The sequence below is a fragment of the Schistocerca cancellata genome, chromosome 2 (genome assembly GCF_023864275.1).
Source record: "Schistocerca cancellata isolate TAMUIC-IGC-003103 chromosome 2, iqSchCanc2.1, whole genome shotgun sequence".
In the NCBI taxonomy this organism is placed as follows: domain Eukaryota; kingdom Metazoa; phylum Arthropoda; class Insecta; order Orthoptera; family Acrididae; genus Schistocerca; species Schistocerca cancellata.
This window is the reverse complement of record NC_064627.1, coordinates 536,516,028-536,536,167: the sequence shown is the minus strand read 5'-3', so window position 1 is coordinate 536,536,167 and position 20,140 is coordinate 536,516,028. Positions and strand designations below refer to the sequence as shown.

Genomic DNA, 20,140 nt, shown 5'->3' with positions numbered 1-20,140 from the left:
GAATTACAGTGTCAGTGACAAACAGTAAGGTTTTTATTTCTTCTCCTTGAACTTCAATTCCCTTTGTAAATTTCTCCTTGGCTTTCATTACTGCTTGACCAATATAAAGATTTGATAACATCGGAAGTACACTACAATCTTGTCTCACTCCCTTCTCGGTCATTGCTTCTCTTTTATGTCTTTCGCCTTTTATAACTGCAGTCTGGTTTTTGTACTAGTTGTAAATAATCTTTCGCTTCTTGAATTTTATCCCTGCTATGTTCAGAATTTCAAAGAGTCTATTCCAGTCGACGCAGTAGAAAGCTTTCTCAAAATCTGCAGATACAATTAACGTAGGTTTTCCTTCCGTTAACGTCTTGTGTAAGATAAGTCATAGTGCCAGTATTGCCCTTCGTGTTCATACAAGTCTTCGGAACCCAAACTAATCTTCCCCGAGGCCTGCTACTCCAGTAAATAATTCGCGTCAGTATTTTGCAACCATGACTTATTAAACCGATGGCTCAGTATCATTCACACCTGTCAGCATCTCACTTCTTTGGAATTAGAATTATTACACTCTTCTTGAAGTCTGAGGGTATTTCGTCTGCCTTATACCCAGGTTGTTTTACAATTCATGTTACACACTCCTGGAGACTGTAGAGGGTATTTAGTAGATCAAGTTTTACATAGGAACGGATGTTTGGGAAACGTCATCCAACGAAGTTATAGCCGCCGGCGTTTGTAAATGTATGTATATTCGGGGTGATTCTATGATTATGTTACAGACATTCTAGGATGATGGAGAAGGATAAATATATCAGTTTGATGTAAGGGACCCTGTACCGGAAACGAACGAGTTGAAAGTTATGAGTGAAAACCGTTCTGATACCACTGACAGTAGAATACATTTACTGGTACTGTTGTTGCTAAGATTGTAGGGTATGCAACTTTCAGACGTGGTTATGTAGAGGAAAACAAGGAAAAATGTCTGGTAAATGTGGGCTCTAATATGCATACCTTAAGAGCTAAGAGTACTTGTTCAACAGAGATGTGTTTCACAGTACCAATGATGAACAATTGCTCACAGCTCCTTAGGTATGCATTGTAGAGCCCATGTTTACTGACTCTTTTTTTCCTGATTTTGGTCCACACGACCACCTCTGAAAGTTGCCTACCATACAATCTTAGCAACAATAGTAGAAGTACATTTATTCCACTCTCAGATGTATCGGAACTGTTTTCACTTATAACTTTTGTTCGTTTCTCTTTCTCCTATAATTCACATCCGCCCCCTCATCACTTATGCCAAAGTTGCCTCCATCTCCGCCTCCTCTAAATTCTACAAGCCCCTTGCAATCATGGAAGTATCTAGCCCCAACTTCTGCAGCCGCCAACCTTTCCCAGCTCGCATCCTATACCACTCATCCTCTTCCCACACCTTCCTCTCTTCGTAGTGCACCTTCGGATACAATGAATTAATCGCAAAATCCAGTCCAGACACACAGTATGCTACCCACTGATCACCAATTCTCGTGCCGTGCTGGACCACTGCATCCATGTGCCACCTCTCACGCCTTCATGCTTCATCCATCTCCTCCTGCCGGAATTTCAACTAACTCTCACTCCTCAACGATGATATCTTTCGCCAAATACTCCCGTCGTTACAGCTCTAATCACATTGCTCCACAACACACCATCCTTCCATTTTCCTCCATCCTCCATCCTCCACCTCTCTGACAATTACTCGCTACACATGGTTCTACAGGGTCCTAGTCATACTCGTCATTCTGCCTCATAGTAATCATGATAATTTTCATGCACTCACGTCACTATTATATCATAGTGTCATTAAAATTATAATCAGTGTTTGTATTTGAACTGTAACATAAAATCATCTAAAAAGTTACTATCGCCCACCATTGGGTCTATTAAAGAAAACATAATTTATTTCTTCTGTTTTTATGTATTTTACAACGTCTTTTAAATTTCTGTAACCTTTGGCTGAATAGAAATTTTATCCACTGTCAGCCAACCCTTTCGTGGGGAATTTAAATAACAATAAAGGAAAAAATTTCGATAATTGTCCTTCAAGTTCATTTCTCATGTACAGACTTTTTGTATGTTCCTTCTGCTTTTCAACTTTCAATTCTTATCTTAGTACTGACTTGCCTTCTGAGCTCTTGATATTCAGACAACTGCTTTTTTTTATCCCCAAAGTTCTTTTTAATTTTCCTGGAGGTGTATCTATCTTTTCCTAGTCATATATGTTTCTACAGCCTTACACCTATCCTTTAGATATTCCTATTAGCCATATTGTACTTACTGTCATTTTTGGACGTCTGTATTTTCTTACGCATGTTTTATTCCTGTATTTTTTATATTTTTTACATGTTGACCCTCTGGTGCCTTCCCTATTTAATCTCTTAAAGCTGCCCATTCGCCTTCTATTATAGTCCCTTCCCCTGTTTCAAACGTTGCCTAATGCTAACTCTGAGACACTCAACAACCTCAGGTTCTTTGAAATTATCCAGGTTCCAGCTCCTTAATTTCCTACATGTTTGCAATATCGTCAGTTTTAATCTGCAGTTCATTGCCAATGATCAGAGGCCACAGCATCCGGATACATATCGGTGGACATTTATACAGATTGTGTGAATCCTTCGCCATTATTGCGGCTCGAATTCTGCTGGGGACTTTTTAGTCAGGTTTCTGAATATCTGTGGTGGAACGTTAGTTCATACTCCCTCAAGAGCCAAAACGAGAAAAGGTGGGAATGTTGGACAATGGCGTCTGGAGCGAAGTCGATTTTCTGCCTTATCCCAAAAGGTGTTCCATTGCGTTCAGGTCGGGGCTCTGGGCAGGTTAGTCGATTTCAGGAATGTTTTTGTCCACACCCCATTGCCTCACACATTTATTTATTTTATTTATTTATTGACAAATTATAAACCTGTTACCTGATGTTTAAAACAGGTCGTACATCTTACAATTTTCGTTTTTCATCTTTTTACAGTTTTCTTTTCTTTTGTTTTGTCTACAACATTTACAAAGAATGATACTTTTCAAAATAACAATAATTTAAGGTTGAAATGTAAACAAAACTTTGTTGTTTTTTTAAGAAGAATATAAAAAGAAGATAGGATAGAGGAGAGATTTGTTTGTACCATCACCGAATGTGACTGACGGTGAATACCTCGGAATGGTTTCTTCGAGCCGTTGACCGCCGGTCACACACACACACACACACACACACACATACACACACACACACACACACACACACACACACACACACACACAAATGGTTATTAGTAGAGAAATAATGTTGCTTATCCCATTTATTACTAATCCTATGTATTAACTACTTTAGTTGCCCACCCATCCATGTACAGCACTTGGTGTTTTCTTGGCTAGATCGCCAGAACTTTTGCTTATTTACTGTCACATCTCAGCTTCCTCTTCCTGTTCCTCCTCATTGTCACTATTTTCGCTGTCACTGTGGGTATCGCTGTCCATCCTCTGGAGATTGTTGTTACGCTGCACATAGGCATGTCTGTAATATCGTGTCCGCATGTACTCTTCATGTGTTGTTTTTGAAATACTGTTTGTCAGTGCGTTTAATTGTGCCCATTGTTCTTCGTCTCTTATTGCTGTGTATATATCTAAGTCTGTATCTGTGTACTCTAAGTGTAGTCTATGTCTATTGTTCGCGTATTGCCCGCAGAAAAAGACGGTGTGTTCTGGGGAACCTTCTTCCCCGCATGTGCATGTAGGTGTCTGCCTCAGACTCACGCGGTTTAAGTGCGTGGGATAAGGTCCATGTCCGGTTAAGAAATGTACCATACCGCGGCTGGGATCGATATGTCTCATTCTCAACCGCTCCCGTATGTCAGGGAGGAAGTCGTGCAGTCTACATCCCTTATCACTTACATCCCACGCACGTTGCCATGTATCCAAACGCCAGCTTTTAAGGTGAGGTATCGTCTCTATCGGCACACCGGTTATTGTGTGTACCTTATCTAGTCTCCCCACCTTTAACCAGTACCTTGCAGCTCTGTATTTGATCGTGATATCTATGGGGCATATTCCGAGCACCACACACAGTGCATCCGCTGAGGTGGTACCGAAGGCTCCAGATAGCCTAAGTAGGACACTTCTCTACCCTCATCTGACGGATGCTTTGTTGGTGACCACGTTCAGTCTATGTGCCCACGTCCTAGCTGCGAAGCTGAGTACTAATACGAAGAGCGCACAGTGGTATGTACGTATGACTGGTAGAGGTAGTCTGTACTGTTTTGAATTTAGCCTCACCAGTTTGTGTAGCATTTTTTCTGCTTTGTCTGTTGTTAGCCTTAAGTGTTCGTGGAAATTCCATTTTTCATCTATGTGTACCCCAAGATAGCGCGTAACGTGTGCTCGTTTGATGTTTGTGTCCCCAATTTTAACCGAAGGATTCCTTTGGAGTGATCCTTTCAGTAAAGTGTATGTTGTTTTGTTTTCGGCTATCCTGAGTTTGTTGTTGTGACACCACTGAGTAATTGTTTGTAGTATATCACTGGCTTTCTTTTCTAACTGGGCTCTGTTGTTTGCAGTGACTACAACTAATAGGCCATCTGCGTCGGCGAAAATTCCGTCTGACCTGTCATCCCCATCCAGAAGTTGTAGGAGGGGTTCGATTGTTATGTCCCAGAAGATGGGGCTGCAGATCGACCCTCGAGGACAGCCTTTGGTAATTCTTTTAATTACTTTCCGGCTGTCCATCTGCCATTCGACTACTCGGTCTTTACAGTAGTCTAGAAAACTGTTTCACAGTGACTGAGGTACCTCCAGATGTCTTAACCTCTGAAACAGTGCGGGTTACCAGAGATTATCAAATGCTCCGGCAATGTCAATCATTATTGCCATGGCGTATTTCTGTTTTGTGGTGTTAACTATGTGCAGGGCCTGGTTGATGGCATCATCTATTGATCTACCAGTTCTGAATGCGAAATGGTGTTGGCTCATACCCCCGAGAGCTCTGTGTTTTTGCAGGCGCTTACACAGTAGCTTTTCCTGAATCTTTGCTAGGGTGTTTATTAGGCATATTGGCCTGTAAGTCTTTGGATCTGAAGGATCCCTGTCCGCTGATTTCTTAATAATGACTGCTTTGGAGGTTTTCCATACTGTAGGTACCCTTCCCAGCCGTAAAGGCATCGTTCAGTAACGGTGTTAGGAACGGGGTGATCTGCGATGCTAGTTTTTTCAGTGTTTCCGAGTGGATACCATCCGGTCCAGGTGTTTTTTTTTTTTTTTTTTTTTTTTTACTGTGTGTCTGTGTCGATAACGTCGTCAGGGAGCAGTTTATACAGCAGAAACTCCGCTGTATTCCTCCATCCCCTCGTCATCGTGCCGTCATCCTGACTTAGCGTTCCCAGAACTAGTGGGGTTTTTATCTTCTCTGTCAGTATTTTGTATGGTTCGCCCCATATATTTTGCTCTGTTTGTGTTGTTACAAATAGCTCCCATTGTTGTCTACGGGTGTTGTATAGGGTCTGTCTACATAAGTCTTGTGCATACCTATATGCTTCAAGTCTTATTCGTCTGTCCCTATCTGCTATCACCCTTTGATATAATTTTTGTTTGCGTCTTGCGTCTTGTTTGAGTCTCGTGAGTTCGTTGGTCCATGGTGCTGGTGAGCAATTTGTGTTCTTTGCTGTCGGTATTGAAGTGTTTTGTGCATGTTGTATTACCTGTGTTAACTTGTGTGCTCTATAATCGATATTTCCATTGATGTTTTCTAGATCGTGTCGTTAGATAATTTCCGTTAATTTGTTCCAGTCTGCTTTGTGCAACAACAAGTGTCTGGTGTGTGATTTGGTCATTGTGTTCTGAGTGTGAGTTCGTGTGTATGTTATGACATGATCGCTACTGGTTATGTTGTCGTATACAGTCCACTTTGTTACGTATGCCATTGCTGCATTATTTTCTACCGTAAAGTCAATATTACTGCTCGTAGCTTCGAACCCTGCATATGTTAGTATAGGTCCTTCCGTATTCATTACATGTAATTGTGTTTCTTGTATTAGATCGGTGATTATGCTTCCTCTGTCATCTGTTCTGACTGAGTTCCAGAGGGTCGGTCTGGAATTAATGTCAGCACTTATGACTAATTTCTTTGCGTCTGGCATGCATTACTATGTCTCTGGTGCAGTCTGCGTACGGCTGTATTTGATGGCTGTATTGGGCGTATGCAATAACCCATGTGACGTTTTCGTTAGTTATCTCTACGGTAACCAAGTGTTGACTGCATAACTGTTACCTTAATTCTGTTATAATTTCTATTTAGAATTACTATTGCAGCCTTACAGTCATTGCTGCCTGTTATTGTGGTAGCATGTTTTGGTAGACATACCAGTTGCCGATTACTATTATAAGGTTCTTGTAAGCACATGATGTCTGCCTGCAAGTCTTGTGCTATTTTAGGGATTTCCGCGCTGATTGTCATACTGTTTTTTGTTTATGTTGCAAGATATTCATTTTTTTGTCTATATGTTCTGGACGTTTTACGTGTACAAAACATTTACTGCCAGTCTGTGAGTAATCGAAATATGTTCGTCCGTGTGCTCTTACATGATCTATATACACTCCTGGAAATGGAAAAAAGAACACATTGACACCGGTGTGTCAGACCCACCATACTTGCTCCGGACACTGCGAGAGGGCTGTACAAGCAATGATCACACGCACGGCACAGCGGACACACCAGGAACCGCGGTGTTGGCCGTCGAATGGCGCTAGCTGCGCAGCATTTGTGCACCGCCGCCGTCAGTGTCAGCCAGTTTGCCGTGGCATACGGAGCTCCATCGCAGTCTTTAACACTGGTAGCATGCCGCGACAGCGTGGACGTGAACCGTATGTGCAGTTGACGGACTTTGAGCGAGGGCGTATAGTGGGCATGCGGGAGGCCGGGTGGACGTACCGCCGAATTGCTCAACACGTGGGGCGTGAGGTCTCCACAGTACATCGATGTTGTCGCCAGTGGTCGGCGGAAGGTGCACGTGCCCGTCGACCTGGGACCGGACCGCAGCGACGCACGGATGCACGCCAAGACCGTAGGATCCTACGCAGTGCCGTAGGGGACCGCACCGCCACTTCCCAGCAAATTAGGGACACTGTTGCTCCTGGGGTATCGGCGAGGACCATTCGCAACCGTCTCCATGAAGCTGGGCTACGGTCCCGCACACCGTTAGGCCGTCTTCCGCTCACGCCCCAACATCGTGCAGCCCGCCTCCAGTGGTGTCGCGACAGGCGTGAATGGAGGGACGAATGGAGACGTGTCGTCTTCAGCGATGAGAGTCGCTTCTGCCTTGGTGCCAATGATGGTCGTATGCGTGTTTGGCGCCGTGCAGGTGAGCGCCACAATCAGGACTGCATACGACCGAGGCACACAGGGCCAACACCCGGCATCATGGTGTGGGGAGCGATCTCCTACACTGGCCGTACACCACTGGTGATCGTCGAGGGGACACTGAATAGTGCACGGTACATCCAAACCGTCATCGAACCCATCGTTCTACCATTCCTAGACCGGCAAGGGAACTTGCTGTTCCAACAGGACAATGCACGTCCGCATGTATCCCGTGCCACCCAACGTGCTCTAGAAGGTGTAAGTCAACTACCCTGGCCAGCAAGATCTCCGGATCTGTCCCCCATTGAGCATGTTTGGGACTGGATGAAGCGTCGTCTCACGCGGTCTGCACGTCCAGCACGAACGCTGGTCCAACTGAGGCGCCAGGTGGAAATGGCATGGCAAGCCGTTCCACAGGACTACATCCAGCATCTCTACGATCGTCTCCATGGGAGAATAGCAGCCTGCATTGCTGCGAAAGGTGGATATTCACTGTACTAGTGCCGACATTGTGCATGCTCTGTTGCCTGTGTCTATGTGCCTGTGGTTCTGTCAGTGTGATCATGTGATGTATCTGACCCCAGGAATGTGTCAATAAAGTTTCCCCTTCCTGGGACAATGAATTCACGGTGTTCTTATTTCAATTTCCAGGAGTGTATATTTTGTCCAAGTCGAATGATTCTGACCTGCGCAGACAGACCTGGGGCATGAGGTCGAGCAGCGGCTCTGCTGATGTAGGAATATTTTCTGTCCTTAGGATGATTCTGTCTGTTTGCTCAGTAACTGGAAAACAGAGAGAATTTCCCTTTGGATGGCACAATCTAACTAGCATCCGCTGCGCTGTCTGCAGTATCTCTTTTTCCTCTAGCCTACTTAAAAGTAAGTTAAATTCTAAATTATCATAATTAGGTGTAGCTGGCTTGCTGTTAGTGCTAGTTTCTGTTGCGGTCTCTGAGGTGGTACTACACGGATTGTGGCTTGGTGTTGGCCGCTGATTGGGAGACATTTTAAGACGTCTTTGAGATGCAACACGGTTACTTTTCGTTTTGTCACACGCTTCTTCAATGCTTTTTGCCTTCACACGTTTTTCACTGATGTTGGTGGTGCTTGCTGGCGTGGTGTCGGCGATGGTGATGATTTGTATGGGACTGACTGTATGTGTTGTGTTGCCTTTGTTTATGTTTGGAGTGGAGGTTGTTGCTAGACGCACGTTGACATCGTTGCAAATGTCACATGTCTCTCCCTCAGATTTGTCCTCATCTAATTGGTCTACTTTTATAAGTCTGGGTCCGGTAGTTTTGAGTTTGTATTGGTCTGTAGCCTGAGTGTTTCGATGTGTTTTGATCCAGGGACTGCGTGCCTGTCTGTTCCTTGTTCCTTTTTCCCGGGGCGAAGAGTGCCTCCCGAGACAAATTTGACTGGTTTGATGTACTGTTCACATTTACGCGTGTCATAGGATTTTCCATGTGATGATGATTCTGGTTTGTGCTCATCCTGTGTATGTGTGGTGTGATGTACTTCAGCTGGGAGAAATTGTGAAGGTGTATGACGGTTTTGTTTGTACACTTTCTTATGCACAATATATGTAAGCTCATCTTCCAACGCATCTATCCTCTGCTTTAATGTTATTTGGAAGTTTATCCAGTGGTGTAATTGTCTTTTAATTTGCTTTGCCACCTCGTAGTGGATGGAGTCACAGATTGTCATATCATCTATATATTCTATCATATTAATGCAGCTATCCTCTAACGTCGTTGAGTGTGTTAGGGGCGGGATGGGTTCATTACCGACATAATTCTCCGGCAGAAGATTCATTTGTCTTCTCCAGGAAATTTCTCATTGGTAGCTTCTCTGTAATGTTGACGGTGATTTGTATTTATGTGTTTTGGGTGATTGCCTCACACATGCTGCTTTATGACACATTACATTGTCATGCTGACAGAAACAGTCATAGTCTCCGAACTGTTGCTCTATTGTAAGCAGTACATACTGCTGTAAAATCTGTTCACATTCTTCTGCATTTAGCGTTTTCTTAGGCGCAATAATGGCACCGGACCGTAACACCGACAAACACCCCCGTACCGTAGCACCACCTTCGTACTTCACTGTTGAGTTTGCAGGTGATGGCAGGTAACATTTTTCCAGGTGAAGCTTCCTGGCAGATTAAAACTGTGTACCAGACCGAGAATCGAACTCGGGACCTTTGCCTATTCGCCAGCAAGTGCTCTACCAACTGAGCTAGCCAAGCACGACTCACGTCCTGTCCTCACAACTTTACTTCTGACCCGAGTTCGAGTCTCGGTCCGGCACACAGTTTTAATCTGCCAGGAAGTTTGATATCAGAGCACACTCGGCTGCAGAGTGAAAATCTCATTCTGGATTTTTCCACGTGTATGCGAAACATAAAACCTGCCATCGGACTGCCACATGGTATAGGGTGATTCATCACTCCAAATGACTCGCTCAAGTCATCCTCTACCCAGTGGCGTCGCTCTTTACATTACACCAAGTGTCGCTTATTATAGACCACAGGAATGTGTGGCTTATGAGAAGCAGCTACGCCATTGTACTCAAATCTGTTTCACTCCCCACATACGGTAATTGTGTCTGGATTGCTGGTAGCATTCAGAAACTCATGAGTGATTCAGTGCTCTGATTTCATGCTATACTACGTGATCGAAAGTATCCGGATACCCCCATAAACATACTTATTCATCTTAGGTGCATTGTGCTGCTACCTACTGCCAGGTACTCCATATGAGCGACCGCAGTAGTCATTAGACATCGCCAGAGAGCAGAATGGGGCACTCTGCGGAACTCACGGACTTCGAACGTGGTCAGGTGATTGGGTACCACTTGAGTCATACGTCTGTACGCGAGATTTCCACACTCCTAAACACCCCTCGAGCCACTGTTTCCGATGTGATAGTGAAGTGGAAACGTGAAGGGACACTTACAGCACCAAAGCGTACAGGCTGATCTCGTCTGTTGACTGACTGAGCCCGCCGACAGTTGAAGAGGGTTGTAATGTGTAATACGCAGACATCTATCCAGACCATCACACAGGGATTCCAAACTGCATCAGGATCCACTGCAAGTACTTGACAATTAGGCGGGAAGTGAGAAAACTTGGATTTCATGCTTGAGCGGCTGCTTATAAGCCAGACATGACGCCGGTAGATGCCAAACGACACCTCGCTTGGTGCAAGGAGCGTAAACATTGGACGATTGAACAGTGTAAAAACGTTATGTAAAGTGACGAATCACGGTACACAATGTGGCGATCCGATGTCAGGGTGTGGATATGGCAAATACCCAGTGACCGTCATCTGCCAGCGTATGTAGTGCCAACAGTAAAATTCGGAGGCGGTGGTGTTATGGTGTGGTCTTGTTTTTCGTGGAAGGGCCTTGCACTCCTTGTTTTGCGTGATGCTATTACAGTACAGGCCTACATTGACTTTTTAAGCACCTTCTTGCTTCCCACTGTTGAAGAAAAATTCGGGGATGGAAACTGCATCTTTCAACACGATCGAGCACCTATTCATAATGCACGGCCTGTGGCGGAGTGGTTACACGACAGTAACATCCCCGCAATGGACTGGCCTGCACAGAGTCCTGAACTGAATCCTATAGGACACCTTTGGGATGTTTTGGAACCCCGACTTCGTCAGGGCTCACCGACCTACATCGTGAAGCACTCCATGAAGAGTGGGCTGCTGTTCCCTAAGAAACCTTCCAGCACCTGACTGAACGTATGTCTACGAGAGTCGAAGCTGTCATCAAGGCTAAGGGTGGGCCAACACCATAGAGAATTCCTGCGTTACCGATGGAAGGCGCCACGAACTTGTGAGTCATTTTCAGCCAGGCGTCCGGATACTTTTGATCACATAGTGTACTTTTACGTTCACCCTCCGCAAAGCTCCACGGTCCCTACTACACGTCAGTACATGAGTTCTGGCTGGTCTTGGTTCATCTGTGGTTGCTCTTTCTACTTGAGTCACACGACCAACAGTCAGCCTGAGCAGCTGAAGAAGGGTTAAAATGCCCTTGATTGATTTGTTAGTCAGGTAACAGCCAACAACTAGTCCACCTTCGGAATCATTGAACTTTCCTGAGCGACCCAGTCTTCTGCTACTGCCTGTTCAAATGGCTCTAAGCACTATGGGACTTAACATCTGAGGTCATGAGTCCCCTAGACTTAGAACTACTTAAACCTAACTAACCTAAGGACATCACACACATCCATGCCCGAGGCAGGATTCGAACCTGCGGCCGTAGCAGCAGCGCGGTTCCGGACTGAAGCGCCTAGAACTGCTCGGCCACAGCGGCCGGCTACTGCCTGTCTACTGACAATACAATGCTCTTCACCTCCTTTTGTACCGAAGGGACCGCCTCTCGCGACACATAGTGGTCAATTGTGCCTTACATAGATTTGTCCGGTTACTTCTAATTAGACAGTGTATAAATTTATGCGAGTTCGTACTATGATGGGTGTTGCCTTCTTGTCTCTCTTGGCTACGATAAAATGCGTTGACGATGTTTACTAGCTTACCAGTATTCCTATTTTCTTATTCATCATTACCCCTACTTGTCATTAGCCCTACTTGTTTTTGTATTTAAAACCATGTGCTTATCTGACCAGAAGTCCTGTTCTTCCCTCCAGCATGCCGCTTTCTGTATCTAACTTCAGCTAATTCTGTAACCTACCTAGCCCATTAAGGGATCTAACATTCCACGCTTTGATCCGCAGAATGCCACTTTTCTTTTTCTCGAAGATGACATCCTACAGAGTCGCGTCCGCCCCGATATCCTAATGCAGGACTATTTTTCATCCAGAATATCCTAAGCGAGAGGGCTCATTATTTTACCTTACAACAGAGCTCAATGCCTCCTTGCTTTCAGTCGTTCGCTGTATCAGCACACCAAGGCCATATTGGCTAATCTTACAACGTCGTATCAGTCTCTCATCAAGACTGTTACCCGTGCAATTACCGAAAAGGATGCTGCCCCTCTTCAGGAACAAAAAAATGGTTCAAATGGCTCTGAGCACTATGGGACTTAACATCTCAGGTCATCAGTCCCCTAGAACTTGAACTACTTAAACCTAACTAACCTAAGGACATCACACACGTCCATGCCCGAGGCAGGATTCGAACCTGCGACCACAGCGGTCGCGCGGTTCCAGACTGAAGCGCCTAGAACCGCTCGGCCACCAAAGGCCGGCACTTCAGGAATCACTGGTTGTTGTGGACTCTCCACAGATGCGTCTGCCGTACGGCTATCTGTATTATTGAGGCGTGCACGACACCCGACCCGACCTTGGCACGGTCCATGGTTCAAGGGAGGCAGTTAAAGTTACTTTACATAATTTATGAAAAGTGCAAGTACAAATGCTTGATTCAAGCATTAATTATTCTAAATACAGCCTTTGATTTTTGGAACGTAAGCATGAAATAGGAACAGAATCTTACCCCCGATAACAACTCACTAGGTAAATGACGAGGCTACCACGAACTAAAGTCATAAAATAAACTGTTTTAAAATCGAATAGGTTATTCGTTTGGACTACCATACGATTCTACAGCCTGTTTCTCTTACGCAGACAGCGCAGAATGCGATGCAGATTACTTCAAAGGCACCGTAGTATGGCTGAAGAAGACAATGCTCCATTTAGTCATATTCGATCATTATCCGGTTCCGCTCAGAGATGACTGTTATTTGTTAGGAGCCTCCCCGATCCAACATCTGACTCACTGCAATCGAATGAGTGTCAGTGTAGGGAATGTACTGTGCTACATTAGATAAGTGCTCGCATACACTTACGAGCAGTACCCCTGTATCGTCATCAGTCAACACCTGGAGCCAGAGAGGCGCCTCGACAGACCGCACACACGCGATTGGGTTGTATCCAGAGCACTTTGCAAGAAATCGTGCTCCTGAAGTTACAACACACTTTTGCTATTGCATAGCCCAGTGATGAAAATTATAAATGAAATACACTCCTGGAAATTGAAATAAGAACACCGTGAATTCATTGTCCCAGGAAGGGGAAACTTTATTGACACATTCCTGGGGTCAGATATATCACATGATCACACTGGCAGAACCACAGGCACATAGACACAGGCAACAGAGCATGCACAATGTCGGCACTAGTACAGTGTATATCCACCTTTCGCAGCAATGCAGGCTGCTATTCTCCCATGGAGACGATCGTAGAGATGCTGGATGTAGTCCTGTGGAACGGCTTGCCATGCCATTTCCACCTGGCGCCTCAGTTGGACCAGCGTTCGTGCTGAACGTGCAGACCGCGTGAGACGACGCTTCATCCAGTCCCAAACATGCTCAATGGGGGACAGATCCGGAGATCTTGCTGGCCAGGGTAGTTGACTTACACCTTCTACAGCACGTTGGGTGGCACGGAATACATGCGGACGTGCATTGTCCTGTTGCAACAGCAAGTTCCCTTGCCGGTCTAGGAATGGTAGAACGATGGGTTCGATGACGGTTTGGATGTACCGTGCACTATTCAGTGTCCCCTCGACGATCACCAGTGGTGTACGGCCAGTGTAGGAGATCGCTCCCCACACCATGATGCCGGGTGTTGGCCCTGTGTGCCTCGGTCGTATGCAGTCCTGATTGTGGCGCTCACCTGCACGGCGCCAAACACGCATACGACCATCATTGGCACCAAGGCAGAAGCGACTCTCATCGCTGAAGACGACACGTCTCCATTCGTCCCTCCATTCACGCCTGTCGCGACACCACTGGAGGCGGGCTGCACGATGTTGGGGCGTGAGCGGAAGACGGCCTAACGGTGTGCGGGACCGTAGCCCAGCTTCATGGAGACGGTTGCGAATGGTCCTCGCCGATACCCCAGGAGCAACAGTGTCCCTAATTTGCTGGGAAGTGGCGGTGCGGTCCCCTACGGCACTGCGTAGGATCCTACGGTCTTAGCGTGCATCCGTGCGTCGCTGCGGTCCGGTCCCAGGTCGACGGGCACGTGCACCTTCCGCCGACCACTGGCGACAACATCGATCTACTGTGGAGACCTCACGCCCCACGTGTTGAGCAATTCGGCGGTACGTCCACCCGGCCTCCCGCATGCCCACTATACGCCCTCGCTCAAAGTCCGTCAACTGCACATACGGTTCACGTCCACGCTGTCGCGGCATGCTACCAGTGTTAAAGACTGCGATGGAGCTCCGTATGCCTCGGCAAACTGGCTGACACTGACGGCGGCGGTGCACAAATGCTGCGCAGCTAGCGCCATTCGACGGCCAACACCGCGGTTCCTGGTGTGTCCGCTGCGCCGTGCGTGTGATCATTGCTTGTACAGCCCTCTCGCAGTGTCCGGAACAAGTATGGTGGGTCTGACACACCGGTGTCAATGTGTTCTTTTTTCCATTTCCAGGAGTGTATTTATGTTGTTGTGAAACCGATTACTAGTATGTTTATAATGTTTAAAATACGAGGGCGTGCTGAAATTAAATGCCTCGGAAATCTTTATGTGAAAAATCTTAAAGCTTTTTAAATAAAACAAACCTTATAACATTCTACATCTTTATTCTCCATGTCTACATATTTACAGCCCTCTGCCACTAGAGTGCTCCGAATAACATGGCGATATGTAACGTAACTAAGTAGGTACGCGAGAATCAGCGTGCTGTAATAGAGTTTCGAATTCGAAGAGTTCGTCCATACAGGCAGTACCCTCTCCTTTAGCATGACAATGCCAAACCACACACGAGAGTTGCGGTGTCTGCAACATCCGACCATTTGGGTTCTCAGTTGTCATCGATCATCCTCAATACAGGTCTGGAATTCGTCACATCCCATTTTCATCTGTTTCCAAAACTTAAAGAGGACCTTCGAGACTTCCCTTTGATAGTGGTGAAACGGTGCAAGTAGAAGTGGGGTTGTTGCTCCTTCAACAAAGTCAAACATTCTGCAGTGACGGTAGCAACTAACTAGTCCCTCGTTGGGAGAACTGTGTTTGTTGCAAGAGTGACTATGTTGAAAAATAGACATGAAGAATAAAGATGCAGAATGTTGATAATTTTGTTTTATTTAAAAATTTTTAAGAGTTTGCACATAAAAAATTCGGAGGCGTTACTTTTCAGCACGCCCTCGTAAGTTTTCGTATGTTTTATACAAGGTGTTACAAAAAGGTACTGCCAAACTTTCAGGAAACATTCCTCACACACAAATAAAGAAAAGATGTTATGTGGACATGAGTCCGGAAACGTTTACTTTCCATGTTAGAGCTCATTTTAGTTTCGTCAGCATGTACTGTACTTCCTCGATTCACCGCCAGTTGGCCCAATTGAAGGAAGGTAATGTTGACTTCGGTGCTTGTGTTGACATGCGACTCATTGCTCTACAGTACTAGCATCGAGCACATCAGTACGTAGCATAAACAGGTTAGTGTTCATCACGAACGTGGTTTTGCAGTCAGTGCAATGTTTACAAATGCGGAGTTGGCAGATGCCCATTTGATGTATGGATTCGCACGGGGCAATAGCCGTGGCACGGTACGTTTGTATCGAGACACATTTCCAGAACGATGGAGTCCCGACAGGAAGACGTTCGAAGCAATTGATCGGCGTCTTAGGGAGCAGGGAACATTCCAGCCTATGACTCGCGACTGGGGAAGACCTAGAACGTCGAGGATACCTGCAACGGACGAGGCAATTCTTCGTGCAGTTGACGATAACCCTAATGTCAGCGTCAGAGAAGTTGCTGCTGTACAAGGTAACGTTGACCACGTCACTGTATGGAGAGTGCTACGGGAGAACCAGTTGTTTCCGTACAGTGTACAGCGTGTGCAGGCACTATCAGCAGCTGATTGGCCTCCACGGGTACACTTCTGCGAATGGTTCATCCGACAATTTCAATGCAAATGTTCTCTTTACGGATGAGGCTTCATTCCAACGTGATCAAATTGTAAATTTTCACAATCAACATATGTGGGCTGACGTGAATCCGAACGCAATTGTGCAATCACGTCATCAACACAGATTTTCTATGAACGTTTGGGCAGGCATTGTTGGTGATGTCTTGATTGGGCCCCATGTTCTTCTACCTACGCTCAATGGAGCACGTTATCATGATTTCGTACGGGATACTCTACCTGTGCTGCTAGAACATGTGCCTTTACAAGTGCGACACAACATGTGGTTCATGCACGATGGAGCTCCTGCACATTTCAGTCGAAGTGTTCGTACGCTTCTCAAGAACAGATTCGGTGACCGACGGATTGGTAGAGGCGGACCAATTCCATGGCCTCCACGCTCTCCTGACCTCAACGCCCTTGACTTTCATTTATGGGGCATTTGAAAGCTCTTGTCTACGCAACCCCGGTACCAAATGTAGAGACTCTTGGTGCTCGTATTGTGGACGGCTGTGATACAATACGCCATTCTCCAGGGCTGCATCAGCGCATCAGGGATTCCACGCGACGGAGGGTGGATGCACGTATCCTCGCTAACGGAGGATATTTTGAACATTTCCTGTAACAAAGTGTTTGAAGTCCCGCTGGTACGTTCTGTTGCTGTGTGTTTCCATTCCATGATTCATGTGATTTGAAGAGAAGTAATAAAATGAGCTCTAACATGGAAAGTAAGCGTTTCCGGACACATGTCCGCATAACATATTTTCTTTCTTTGTGTGTGAGGAATGTTTCCTGAAAGTTTGGCCGTACCTTTTTGTAACACCCTGTAGATACCGAAATTACACTGATGAGCCAGAACATTGGGACTATCTATCTAGTAGCCAGCATGGATGACAGCAACGACGTGTCGTAGCATGGAAGCAGTGAGACCTTGGTAGGTCGTTGGAGGGAGCTAGCACCACATCTACTCACGCAAGTCACCTAATTGCCGTCAATTCCTGAGAGGAGGGCGACGAGCTCTGACGTGACGTTCAACCACATCCCTGATGTGTTCGATCGGGTTGAGATCTGGCGAGTGTGGGGGCCACCACATCAATTGGAACTCGCCACTGTGTTCTTCAAACCATTCCATCAGACTCGTGGCCTTGTGACATGGCGCATTATCCTGGTGAAAAATGCCACTGCAGTTGGAAAACATGATCGTCATGAAGAGGTGGAGGTGGTCTGCAACCAGCGTACGACACTCCTTGGCCGTCGTCGTGCCTTGCACTAGATCCAGTGGACCCATGGATGCCCACGTGAATGGAGCTACCGCCAGCTTGTCTCCGTCCTTCAGTAAAAGTGCAAGGAGCTGTTCTCTTGTAAGACGACGGATTCGCACCCTTCCGTCGGCAGGATGAAGAAGGTATCAGGATTCAGCAAAAAAAAAAAAAAAAAAAGGTTCAAATGGCTCTGAGCACTATGGGACTTAACATCTTAGGTCATCAGTCCCCTAGAACTTAGAACTACGTAAACCTAACTAACCTAAGGACAGCACACACATCCATGCCCGAGGCAGGATTCGAACCTGCGACCGTAGCAGTCCCGCGGTTCCGGACAGCAGCGCCTAGAACCGCACGGCCACCGAGGCCGGCCAGGATTCAGCAGACCATGCCAATCTGTGCCACTGCGACAACGTCCAGTGCTGATTGTCACGTGTCCATTCCAGTCGTAGTTGCCGATGTGGTGTTAACATTGGCACATGCATGGGCCGTCGTCTGCGGAGGCCCATCGTTAGGCCCAGCGCACACTGCACGCAGCAGAGGCAGAGCAGAGGCAGAGCCGCTTTTGTGGAGCACGCTTTCCAATGGGGCACCGCATACTGCACGCAGCCGAGGTGCAGGGCAGGATTAGCTGGGTCAGCCCTCTGTCCCTCTGTCCGAGCCGCACAGTTTTCCTCTGCCTGCGGCCCGAGGGGCCCGTTATCTCCGATCCCATCTCTGTCAGCGGTTCGCACCACCACAGAGGTGGTCTGTGGCACCGCGCTGCGCTCGGCCAGTAGTGACTTTCCAGCAGCAGTGTGTGCGTCTGCGACAGTACCTCACTTTCGTTCTTGTACGAAGTTTTTTAGTTATGGAACACCTCATTCAGATAGTTCAGGACAACCCAGTGCTGTACGACACCAGTCATCCGGATTACATGCGGAGTAAATTGAAGGACGAAATATGGAAGAAGGTTGCAGAGGAATGACATTACAGCAATTGTAAGTATTATTTATTAATTGATTTATTTATTTTATATGCATTTTCACAATATACATGTAATATTAATGACATAAGTCGTTCTCTTTAGTATTGGCCTCTTTTTATAGCTGCATACTGCCATTGAACAGAACCTTCTGGTGAATTAAAACACTCATTAAATTTTTCTCTCGTAAGAAACGCTTCACTCGTGTTTCTGCACCTACTTGGAGCAGGCGACAGAAGCTGGTTGGTACTCAGTGGTCCCATGTCGTCCTCCTCGGCGAGATCATTTGACGTGATGTTATCAGTCCTCATGTAGCTGTCACAATTCTATCTACAGTCTCTAGTTTACACTCAAAAGGCCGTTTAAACACACGGAATCGGGAACTCAAGATACCAAATGCACACTCTACAGTTTGACGAGCACGCGACAGTCTGTAATTATAAACTTTATATTTGTCATTGCCAGTAACTCTGCATTTAGGGTACGGGCGCATTAAGTTTTTTAATAGTGGAAATGCCTCATCACATACGAAAATGTAAGGGGCTCTATTTTGTTGTCCAGGAAGCGATTTATCTCCTGGGATTTTTAAAGTTCCGTCAGTCAGTTTTCTTCCTAATACTGAATTAGAAAAAATATTTCCATCACTAAATCTGCCCATTGAACCGACGTCTATAGAGGTAAATCTGTAATGAGCATCGACAGTAGCCATTAATACTACAGAGCAATGCTGTTTGTACTTGAAAAATGAGGAACCAGATAACTGAGGTTTTCGCAAAATGATATGTTTCCCATCAACAGCTCCAAGACAATTGTAAAACTGCTATTTCCTCTCAAAGTCAGAAGCAATATTTTCCCACATAACTGTTGTTGGCTCAGGTAGATAAATGGGTTGTAGATGCTTCCATATCGCTCCACACACGTCATAAACTATCTTCGACACTGTCCTTTGACCCATGTGGTAGCTTAGAGCGATGATTTTAAACATGTCCCCCGTCGTTAAATACCTAAAATGAAAAAAGACAACAATCCGTTTATGTTGCATAAGCAGAGTGGACAGAAAGTTACTAAGTGTTTCGACATTTATGGTACGTGTACACGAAATCACAGATTGTTTCTGTCACTATTAGGGGAATGGGGCAAAACTATTCGAAAATGTAACTGTTCACCTTTCTTGTGTTACTGTATACGGAAATTATGAAAAACTAAATTCAGGAATTCCTTGTTGCAGGGGAAACAGCGAAAGAAAATTGGAGAAAACTTAGGGATTGTCATCGAGATGCCCTCCGTAGACAGAAAAAGAAGAGTGGGCAAGCAGCGACCTCAGTCCGCCCATGGCTGTACCAAAATCAGATGGAATTTTTAGTTCCATATATGGCCAACAGAGGTACTGTAACAAATATAATGGAAGAGGTAAATGCTACAACGAGCGTTGCAAATGATGGTGGAGGAGATGACATAACAGACACACAGAGGAACGAAACACAAGACGACTTGGGGACGCCATTGTCAAAGAAGAAGAAGAAAGCAGATGTCAGTAAAATCATTCTTGAAAGTATTAACAGCTACGAGGAGAGAGCTAAGAAAAGAGACATTTTACGCGAAAGATCACTGCATCAAGAAAATGACGCCTTACACCAATTTTTCATGTCGATGTACCT

At 45.8% G+C, this 20,140-nt stretch overlaps 1 protein-coding gene across 1 annotated transcript in view; it reads left to right on the top strand.

Moving 5' to 3' along the window:
* The window catches only part of LOC126155993 (sialin-like), a 194,055-nt gene that overhangs the window by 100,899 nt on the left and 73,016 nt on the right, over positions 1-20,140 (top strand). Inside the window, exon 8 of the mRNA XM_049916270.1 lies at positions 19,711-19,819. Coding sequence (XP_049772227.1) covers positions 19,711-19,819 — 109 coding nt within the window. The remainder of the gene's footprint in view (positions 1-19,710; positions 19,820-20,140) is intronic.